The sequence below is a fragment of the Magallana gigas genome, chromosome 2 (genome assembly GCF_963853765.1).
Source record: "Magallana gigas chromosome 2, xbMagGiga1.1, whole genome shotgun sequence".
NCBI classification, from domain to species: Eukaryota; Metazoa; Mollusca; class Bivalvia; order Ostreida; family Ostreidae; genus Magallana; species Magallana gigas.
In genome coordinates, this window is record NC_088854.1 from 4087094 (window position 1) to 4098222 (window position 11129).

Here is an 11129-nt window from a genome sequence, read left to right on the forward strand (position 1 = left end):
ATATTTTGATGGACCGAAGCATTTGTTGAGCAAGCTATCAAAATCATTAAAAGGCCACGTAAACATTTGGCGACCTTCACCTTTCAGAAAAATGGCTGCTCCCGGTACACGTTCTCAGTTTGGACTGTTTAGACTTGTGATTGTGTCCTTATGGGTGTTTTGTTTGTATTTTGCCAACGTGTCCGCTCACGGACATGGCCATAGTCACGATCACGAACCAGAGGAACCAGCTTCCTTTAGATATAGCAGGGAAGCCAACGAGGCAGATGGGAAAGAGGGCCAGGGACATGGTCACGCCCATGGGGGGCACGGTCATGCTCACGGGGGTCATGGGCACGCTCATGGGGGTCACGGACACGCTCATGGAGGTCACGGACATGCTCACGGGGGTCATGGTCACTCACATGAAGGACATGGTCATGGCCATTCTCATGAACACGCTCACAGCCACGGACAGCCTTCTGGCAAGTCGGAGTTCTCCGTTGATAATATGGATTCAGTGTGGACAAAAGGGGATACTAAAAGTCCAGTTAAAGAAGTAAATGTTTGGCTGTGTGTTCAGGCCTTGGTTGCCACTCTTTTTATTAGTGTATCTCCTATTGTTATCTTGTTATTTGTTCCTATTGAAAACGCAAATGACCCAAAACACAAGGACTTGTTGAAAATCTTGTTGAGTTTTGCATCAGGTGGTCTGCTCGGTGATGCATTCCTTCACCTTATTCCACATGCTGTTTCTCCCCACAGTCACGGAGGGGATGATCATGGCCACTCTCATTCCCACGGTCACAGTCACGGGGACCATGATCATTCTCATGACATGTCCGTTGGCCTTTGGGTTCTGGCAGGAATCATTGCTTTCTTGTGTGTGGAGAAATTTGTTCGCATTGTGAAGGGAGGGCATGGACATTCACATGGTCACAGTCACAGTGATGCATCAAAGAAGGAGGGGAAAAAGTCTGACCAGAAATCAGAGGACACTAAAGACAACAAAAAGGAAAAAGAGGAGGAGAAAAAGAAAACTGATAAAGAGAAGGAAGAAAAGAAGGAGGAAAAGAAAGAGTCATCAGACAAAGAAGACTCCTCTAAGGAAGATAAAACAAAGAAAGACACAGAAAAAGAGGAAAAGAAAGAAAAAGACACAGAAAAGAAAGATGATAAGAAATCAGATAAAAAGGAAGAGAAAGAAGAAGAAACAGAAGGTAAATCATAAAATGAAAGTTGCATTATGAAGCTAACAATTCCTTTCATGTTTGAAAAATCCAAACATGAATGTACATGTATGATACTTCACATGATTGAATACCCTGAGAATTTCATATGCATATTTATGTGTCCAAATTTTAACTTTACTATAATTTGGAAATGCAACCTGAATGTGAACTTAGAATTACTGCTATCAAGTAATAGAGAATATATATACCGGTAAACAGTATAGCATGGTCTTAAAGGTACCTCACTACACCTACATTTATACTTTTTAAGACACTACGTCGCAAGATGGCGATTTAAATGTTTTGTTAAACTGTTTATAGTATTCGAATGGATTGTATATTGTCATAGCTCAGTGGTTAAAGTATTGGGCTTCTGAACTGCAGCTAGATCATGAGTTCGAATCCACCTGGAGCTTTTGTTCATGTTAATTGAACTAAATTTTTGAAAATAAAATTGCACATTTTTTGCCTATTTGACATAAATACTTCTTATGCATTATGATATATATCACAATCAAGTAATTTTCTGCTGATTTGAGAAAATATTTCAAGGTGTAGTGAGCCACTTTAAAGACAAGGGAATTGTTCACTTTCAAAACAATAAACTTTAATGATTATCCTTTTACACTGAATTTTCTATTGGCAATTCAATGTGAATTTTAACAATTTTCAATATATATATGAATTGCAGAGGATATAAAAGTGGCAGGCTACCTGAATTTAGCAGCTGACTTTGCCCACAACTTCACAGATGGTCTCGCGATAGGAGCCTCCTTCCTGGTGGGTCAGGGGCTGGGAATCATCACCACGGCAACTGTGTTCCTACACGAGATTCCACATGAGATTGGAGACTTTGCCATCTTAGTGCAGTCAGGATGCTCAAAGAAAAAGGTAAGAATGCAGCAGGGATGGGGTCAATTACATTGGAAAGTAATTAATTAAATTACAATTACTTGCTTAAATTCTTCAATTAAATTATCATTACCATTACAAGAGTTTTCAAATGTAATTAATTAAATTACAATTACTTTGCAAATGTAATTAATTAAATTACAAATTACATTTTGAAATTCATAAAAATTGAATAAAACTATAATCTATCTACAACACATAAACATTTAAGGAGGTATGTCTATAATGTGAATAAAATTTGGTCATAATTAAAATACTTTCACTGTTTGAGAATTTGCTTACTACTTTGATAAGTAACAATTTTTGGAAAGAAAAAATATAAATTTGGTTTTATTGTTTATTTCAAAACGCAGGTATCGGTAGTCACAATATGGAGGTGTCCCTTAATATTCAATAAATATTTGAAAGTCATATCCCCTAACCTGCATCTATCATGTCAACGCAAGTATTTCCAGCATGCAAAACTATTAAATGAAAACTTTATCCTTTGCATTTTTATACACTTTTTTTTCCTTTATAAATACAATGCCAAATTACAGGTTAATCTCAGGTAGAGGGCAGACTATAATTGTTATCAAAACACAATTCACACCTGTTGTTCTCTACCTAATTATCAAATGTTTGCAATAAGGGAACACACCCTGTGGACATGTTAGACATCAAAAACTTAAAACCCATTTGAAGCCATGCATTTTAGCTCTATGTATTTTAGGCTGCATGACTTGATAGTTTATATAACACTGATTTTGTTTTTAAATTAAACAGTGATGTTTTAATCTAACTCAATGATAATTGACACACTAATTTTTCTAATAAGAAGGGAAATAAGTATTTTTTAAGAAAAAGGAGATCAAGCAAATCATCAAATACATGTACTTAATTAAATTTGGGAAACTTTATTAAATATTGAATCACTGAAAAAGTTCATTCTGAAAAATATTAAGTATGATAGCTATAATAATAGTTCAATGCTTTTTTTAAAACTTCTCATCCTAACTTGATCTTGTACCATTGATAGTGTGGGGAACAATGGGTAGTGGACAGCTTCATATTTATATGTACATCAGTGTGTAATTGAAAGTAATTGAAAAGTAATTGGAATTACATGTCTTTTTTGAAAGTAATTAATTAAATTACCATTACATGTAATTGAAAATTTGGCCAATTACACATTACTTTCAATTACATCAAAATTTGTAATTAATTACACTCAATTACCATTACAAATTACCATTACCCCATCCCTGGAATGCAGGCAACCCATGGTGAAAGGACTCAGTAGAATAGAGTTCTCAGCATTGAGAACCTCTATCTAAAGAAGTGTCTGTTTTATTTATCATGAATATAACATACAAACTTGAACTTTTAATGCTAGGAGAGGAAAATCATATACTGCTAGCAGACAAATTTCTTGTTACACATGTACTTTTTAGCTCACCGAGACGAAGTCAGGGGGAGCTTATGCTATACCGTCGGCGTCGGCGTCCGGACCTGGTTAAAGTTTTTGTTGCAGGTCCTGTATCCAATCTATTACTTGTCCTATCTTCACCAAACTTGCATGGATGATGCATCTGGACCTACTTATGGACTTGAAAGACTTGGATGCTGAATCTGAGTCCTAAATTTCAGATGCTGGAGGAGGTTAAGGTTATTGGACCAGGTTAAAGTTTTTGTTGCAGGTGCCCTTTGATAGCAATATCCAAGTTACTGCAGGTCCGAACTTCACCAAACTTGCATGGATGGTGTGTCTTATGATACTGATGCACCAGACATGCTTGAGTGCTGAATCTGAGTTATAGGTTTCGGATGCTGGAGGAGGTTAAGGTTTTTGGAGCAGGTTAAAGTTTTTGTTGCAGGTGCCCTTTGATAGCAATATCTAAGTTACTGATGGTCCACACTTCACCAAACTTGCATTGATGGTGTGTCTTGTGATACTGATGCACCAGGCAGGCTTGGGTGCTGAATCTGAGCTATAGGCTACAGATGCTGAAGGAGGTTAAGGTTTTTAGAGCTGGTTAAAGTTTTTGTTGCAGGTGCCCTCTGATGATTATATCTTATTATGTATAAAAAATGATACAGTATCATACAATATCATACTATATTATACAATATAATATCATATGTTTCAATGTTATGATGTTCTATGTAATATGATATTGTTATATAATATTATATTGTTTTATATATTATGATATTGTATTATGTGATCAAATACAATAACGTATAACACAATACAATGTCATATCATATGTTACAATATCATATCTCATCATTGTTTATTATGGTATTTAATTGTATTATATGATATATGTTGTAAATATGATAGGATGCAATACCGGTATTTAATTTTAATATTATTGTATTGATTAACATATGAACATATGATTATCATACAATTTTTTAACAGATGATATATGATATTGTGTCAAAACAGAATCCATGAATATCCAAGATCATAAAGTATGATTTTCATTTAATATGATAAAGGTGGTCTCATAAAGGTGAAGTCTCATAAGGGTGATGTCTCGTCTCGGTGAGCTTTGTAATCTGTGATTACCTATGTTTAAAGTTTAATAATTATTACAGAATTTTTGTATCAATCAGTATATCAGGGTTTATATTCAAGTGTTTACACTCTATTTATTTTCATAATCCATGTGTAATATTTCAGGCCATGAAGCTACAGTTTACCACTGCCATTGGAGCCATGATGGGCACTGTCTGCAGTCTAATGGCCCAGGGAATTGGAGATGCTGCCATAGCCTGGATCCTTCCCTTCACCGCCGGGGGATTTATCTACATCGCCACCGTCTCCGTCATTCCAGAACTTCTGGAGGATACTAAACTAGGCCAGTCCGTGAAGGAAATAGCCGCCCTCTTAGTGGGGGTGTATATGATGGTTTTGATTGGTCAGTTTGAATGATCTGCCAAAAACTTATTGAAGAGTACCTGTTATAGATTTAACATATTTTCCATTAGAATTTGTTACTATTTATTTTGCTGAACATGTTGAAGGCTGATGATCATCTTGTGTTCAGGGAACACATTTCTTAAAAATTTTACTTTTTGTGCTTGAGAAGCTGAGCAACCGACTAGTAGAACTATTTATGGACCAATTTGACACATGTGTAGATGAAGGTTATACAATGTTTGTATAAAAATGCCAATTGAGGTAGCAAGTTTTAAATCATGTCCATTTTCTTAATCATATCAAATAATGCTTGTTGACTTTCTTCAAGCAGATTTCAAAGTGTTGTTGTATTCTAAAAGGTCAATTGGTACTGAACATGCATTTTTTATTGACAAAAATGCATGTCAATGAACATTTCAATTAAATGGCAAGGGTGCTTAAATTCTTACAAATAAAACCAAATCAGGTTTTTAAAAAACATGAGTCACGTGTGAGATTGACATCAATTTTTGAGAATGCTCCATGGTTTACAACAGTTTTGGCCAATAATTACATACATTTTCTTCGTTTTCCTTGTTGTGAAATATATTTTCTTATTGTATCATTTAATATGTTGTTGGGAAAGACTGGGTATGAGTATTGTTAAGTGTGGTTGCATGAGAGATTTGCGATTGATGTTTGTGGATATCTAGTCATGTATAAAAATTCTACTGTCTTTCTTTAATTGTACACATGAAAATTAACATAACATTAAAGAATTATCAGTTTGCACAGATTTGAGAACCTGCCCCAAAGTGTTGAGAAGTTGAGAACACATAATAGATTAAATATATGGTATATACAAGTATAAAATAGCATTGATTTGCTCTTTAATTTCATCTTTTTTGTTGAATGCATTAGTGTTTTATTAAGTAATTGATCAATAAACAAAATGGGTGAAATAAGCATTGTTGTAATAGAACCATGCTAGTGCTGTGCAAGACTTCAGAACTAGATGCATTAATGTCCTTATTAATTCATTCCATGTCATTCTTGTGTGAATTTGTGAGAAAAAGTGTACATTGAATTACAATGGGTTGAATGAATGTGTGATCATTTTGTAGTTTATGGGTCCTGAAGGAGAGGAAGTACTTGAATAATATTATTTGAATGGAAATAGAAATTTGGATGCTTTAATTGTATTGTTTAAGATGTCATTACTTTGAAATAAATCTGGTGCCAGGATATTGAGTTTCTCATCTATTTCAACTGTAGAAGCTTGTGGCATACAGTGCTTGTCTGCAGTACTCATATCAATAACAACTGTTCCTTCATCAGAAGCTTTGCATTAACGTTTAAAGTTGTGGGTCTTAAAGAATGTAAGGACTGTGATGCAGTAATCGCTAGCACAATATAGATCCCTCAACCAAAGAATATGGTAGTTTCAAGACCTGGCGATTCTGAACACCTTGATTTGAGTAAAATATTCTTAATATATGTAAAAGCAATGAAAAAACCCCAACTAAATTAAATTGAGCTTAGACCCTTAAGGATTTCTGCTGCATTTTTAATTAACTTTTTAATCAATATCTGACTATTTGTTCACTTATTACAACAGTGTATCTAATGAACACTACTATGACAGATAGTACATGTAAATTAAGTTATTCAGAAGGACGATCAAAAAACTTTAATTTTATTTTTTTCTAAATTCACAAATATAGAAAAGCAAACACTATTCTTCCTCTTCACATTTTTCAATACAAAACTTGGCTCTTTTGACAGCTTCAGAATGCCCCATCTCAGTTCCAATTTTTTCTCCAGTTTTGCACATTTCTAAAGCTTTGTCCACTTTCGACTGTCTGAGGTACAAAGCCCCCAGATTGGAGTATAAGACAGGCAATGTCTCATCTTTACAAGCATGTCCAATAGCCAAAGCTTTTTTCAACACTTTCTCTGCTTTGTCATAATCTTCCTTTAAAATGTGAACAGTGCCAATGTCATTTAGAGCCACGATTCTCTGGGGGTGCTCCTCACCCAGATATCTCACCACCACCTCCTCCGCGCGCTGCAGGTACTCCAAGGCTTTGTCATACTGCTTTGCATTCACGAGGAATTTGGCGTAGTTTTCCAAGCACATCCCTAGCAGACCGTAAGTATAGGAACTCTCATCTGGATTCTCTTTTATTTTGTCCTCTTGGGTCTTGATGCAGAACTGGAAGCCAGAGTGGGTTTCTTCTTCTTTTCCCATCATGGCATAAATGGCTGCTAAGCGCATACTTATCTCAACCGTTGCATTATCTGTTAGTGTAAAAAATTCATTCTGGACTGCTACCTTTAATGTCCTTTTGTAAAGTTCCTCAGCTTTTTTTAGATCACCCATCTTCAGGGCGAGATTTCCTAAGGAATCAAACACATATATTCTGATTGTGATTAGCTGCCGCTTGTCAATCTTCTTCTCGTTAAACTGTTGTTGTCCAGCATGAAGGGCAAGGTGGTAGCAATTCTCCGCCTCCTTAAAATCTTCTCGTGCAACTGCAATGTGTCCCATTCGTATGTGCTCTTTCACTGGATCCTTTGAATCATCAGTCCCAAAAAATCCCAAAAATGCTCGAGTAAATGTCACAGTTCCAAGGAATTTGTATGTGCCTTTTCTCTGTTGTGTCCCACTGAAATAAAGAATGAGAGATTTTATTTAAAGAATCTGAGAGAATTTTACAAAATAATTATTAAGATCTCTTTTTTGCATTGCAAGCAAATTTTACTATATGTTTCAGTATATGAATGTAAAGCATACATCAAACTACATGCACACCAGTCCAAATGTCAAACACGAGGCCAACTGGCCTTAACGGTCACCTATGTAGCATATAACCCATACACAAACTTGTCGAGGAGTCTCATATATGCATTTTAAAATTACGTTTCATTCTGGAGTAGAACAAATATAGATTTGTAATGACGACCACCTCCCTGCCTGAAATCTTTCAAAAAGATCTATGAAACCTATAATTTAGGTGAAAAACTTAAAGATTTGGTCTACAAAATCATGTGGGAGTAAAGAAGATAATTTTTTAAAAACATTTTATGCATTAACACCTATACATCCATTTTGGCCCTGCCTTAAGGCCATAACCCATACTCCAGGGGACACGAAATTTAAAATTTAGTAGAGGACTTCCTGGTAAACATAATTATGAAGTCAGTTTTTCATACAGATGTGTGAGAATAGAGAAGAAGATTTTTAAACATTATACGCATTGACACTGTATCCCCCCCCCCCCCCAATGTCCTAAACCCCTGACCAAGGGGCCATGAATTTCACAATTTTGGTAGAGGAGTTAGTGGACATCATAAACATGTACCGTATTCAGAGTTTTTTGCCCACATGTGTTGGAGTAAAGAAGATTTTCTAAGATTTAATACATTTTTCCTATATGGCCATATTGACCCCACCCTAGAGCTTGAACCCCTGACCCAGGGGTCATGAATTTTGATTGAGGGCTTCATGGACATCATAATCATGCATTTAGTTTTTAACAAATATATATGGGAGTAAAGAAGAAGATTTTCTAAGATTCAATACATTTTAACTATATGGCCATATTGGCCCCACCCTAGAGCCTGAACCCCTGACACAGGGGTCATGAATTTCACAATTTTGGTAGAGGGCTTCATGGACATCATAATCATGCATTTAGTTTTTAACAAATATACATGTATATATATGGGAGTATAGAAGAAATGTTTCTAAGATTCAATACATTTTTACTATATGGCCATATTGGCCCCACCCCAGAGCCAGAACCCTGACACAGGGGCCATGAATTTCACAATTTTGGTAGAGGGCTTCATGGACATCATAACCATGCAAACAGTTTTTTCCTTACATGTGTGGGAGTAGAGAAGAAGATTTTTGAAAATTTTGCTTTTTTTTGCATATTTGGCACCACCTGTGGTGCCCCGGGGGTGGTAGAGCCATGCATTTTACAATTTAGATTCCTCTGAACATAGAGATACCTCTCATAAAAAATGATACCAATTGGACTTGTAGTTTTTAAGAAGAAGTTAAAAATGTAAAAATTGTTAACGTGCGACGGACAACAACTGACGAAAACGGATATCAGTAGGTCACCTGAGTTTACCTAAAAATACAGGATATACTAGTGTTTTTTCAAGAAATATTATAACCTGTATTTTTATTAACATTTTCTTGGGGGGGGGGGGGATTATACCAATTTTCTTCATATACTAAAGTACCGGTATATCAAATGTCTATCATTTATATAATAATTATTTTGCATTTGATATCCCAGTCATTAAAGAGCTTGTGTTAGCAGTAAGAAAGAACCAGAAATAACTTTCCATTATGACACAATACATGTATAACTGTCTGATCTGTAAGCATTGAGACATAACTCAAACTCATTATGTAAAACCCATTTGTATTTTATCACTGAGGAAATAACGCCATGTTGGGATTTATTTATTTTAATCTTCTCATCTGTTCTAGCTATTATCTATTTATTTTCATAAAGTTGTCTATCAACTTCAATTACATTGAATCTATGAGCTTTTATGGTCACACAAAAATCTTAAATTTAAAAATCAACAGTAAGGCTGTCTAAAGGTTTTGTTATATTTTTATTCGAATAAAAATTTTGGCAAAACCTTTAGAGCATGAGTAATGACAAAGTGTGTTCCATTTCCTGGGGCACTATGAGGTGGGCAGATCAAATAAAAAATAAATTCCGTAAACTGAAAACAGCTTCACAAGAAATTTGGTCAATCGAAAGATGAACAGACTGAGCATTTCCTGAGAGGAAATTAAATGTAAAGCATGTATAACTAAAGATGAACAAGACTTTTTTAATAGCTATACTCACAAGATATCCTCTTGCTTAATTTAACTTACATATCTATAAATACCTCAGGGTTCAAAAAATGATAATGCATGAATGAAGTTATCTTGGATATTTTCCTTTCATCTATTTCAATTGCACTTCTTTCACTGGTATGGTTTTTATATTTTATTAAAAATCACCAAAATGTGCTGCATAACTATCTTGGGACAGACTATGTGGTCATGCATGTATTTTACACAATTTAAACTTTATCTTATGGTTTATATATTTTCTTATTTTTGGGATTTTTATTTAACAGTTTATTTTTGATGTTCTAAGAATACATGATTAGAATAATGAATAAAATACAGGATCACTGAATTAACAAAACAATGCTTGCACGTACATTATTGATCATAATCAGGAATGCATGGATCAACACTAGTTGTATATACTAGTGCATACAGACTTACAGTTCTGTAAAGCTAAACTAAGGAAGAGCAACAGTGATCTCTTACACTACTAGGTCAGTGTTTCTATTTAAAATACAACAGAATCATGGATGAGTCGTGACAGATTATCATGTTTATAAGAGCCCCCTTTCAAAGTAGTCTGGAAAAGGAATTTTAAGAACAAAACATCCTGTGATTTGATAGGCTAGTGTACAAAAAATAATCCAGTCTTCCTGTGTTTAATACAAAGTATTGGAGCAATTGAACACAGAAATCGACGGTGTTTGATGAAAGCCTAAGCCAACCTGAAGATCTGCTAAAGCTGCTGTTAGTTCACCCAAGGAACAATAACGTAAATCGTTACGGTTTGTCAGATTAATGCGCCATTTTCTATTAAGGATATTAGCCATAAGCATATTTAACTTTGAAATATTGAATATATTTAAATTAATATTTTGAAAAATAAAATTTAAAAAAATTGAGAGGAAATTTGAGATATTGTATAACAGAGGAAATTCGAGAAATTTGTTGTTACCTCTTGTATAACTTCTCAAACGCATCCTTGAAACGTTGTTGGGTGAACGTTGTATTAAACACAACATGGTTAAACTGTTTTGGAAATTTCCATTTGAAAGTGCGAGGCAATTTTAACATCAAACCCAAAGTCGATTTCCATGTCGAATATGACATTATGAAGTTCGGAAATTTTTCAAGTTGGTTTTAATTTTATGTAATGTGATATTGTACAAAACGTTTCGCATCTTATCTAGGCTTCAAATTGATTGACATTTGTTACCGAGTTGTATATTCAATAATTTAA

At 34.7% G+C, this 11129-nt stretch overlaps 2 protein-coding genes across 2 annotated transcripts; one reads left to right on the plus strand and one right to left on the minus strand.

Moving 5' to 3' along the window:
• Nucleotides 1-63: 63 nt before the first annotated feature.
• On the plus strand, nt 64-6258 carry LOC105333070 (zinc transporter Slc39a7). Its single transcript, XM_034447095.2, has 3 exons — nt 64-1199; nt 1903-2102; nt 4795-6258. The coding sequence occupies exons 1-3, from the start codon at nt 92-94 to the stop codon at nt 5044-5046; spliced, it is 1560 nt and encodes a 519-aa protein (XP_034302986.2). The 5' UTR covers nt 64-91; the 3' UTR covers nt 5047-6258.
• Nucleotides 6259-6697: 439 nt separating this feature from the next.
• Nucleotides 6698-11042, minus strand: LOC105330835 (tetratricopeptide repeat protein 19, mitochondrial). Its single transcript, XM_034447096.2, has 2 exons — nt 10845-11042; nt 6698-7682 (listed from the first exon to the last, which is right to left on the minus strand). The coding sequence occupies exons 1-2, from the start codon at nt 10997-10999 to the stop codon at nt 6749-6751; spliced, it is 1089 nt and encodes a 362-aa protein (XP_034302987.2). The 5' UTR covers nt 11000-11042; the 3' UTR covers nt 6698-6748.
• Nucleotides 11043-11129: the final 87 nt, after the last annotated feature.

Excerpts from the sequence above, each read along its gene's own strand:
- LOC105330835 (XM_034447096.2), bottom strand. The coding sequence starts at position 10,999 with ATGTCATATTCGACATGGAAATCGACTTTGGGTTTGATGTTAAAATTG. Across the intron at positions 7,683-10,844 it reads TTTGAGAAGTTATACAAGAG|TGGGACACAACAGAGAAAAG; the intron begins GTAACAACAAAT and ends TCTTTATTTCAG.
- LOC105333070 (XM_034447095.2), top strand. The coding sequence starts at position 92 with ATGGCTGCTCCCGGTACACGTTCTCAGTTTGGACTGTTTAGACTTGTG. Across the intron at positions 1,200-1,902 it reads GAAAGAAGAAGAAACAGAAG|AGGATATAAAAGTGGCAGGC; the intron begins GTAAATCATAAA and ends TATGAATTGCAG. Across the intron at positions 2,103-4,794 it reads CAGGATGCTCAAAGAAAAAG|GCCATGAAGCTACAGTTTAC; the intron begins GTAAGAATGCAG and ends GTAATATTTCAG.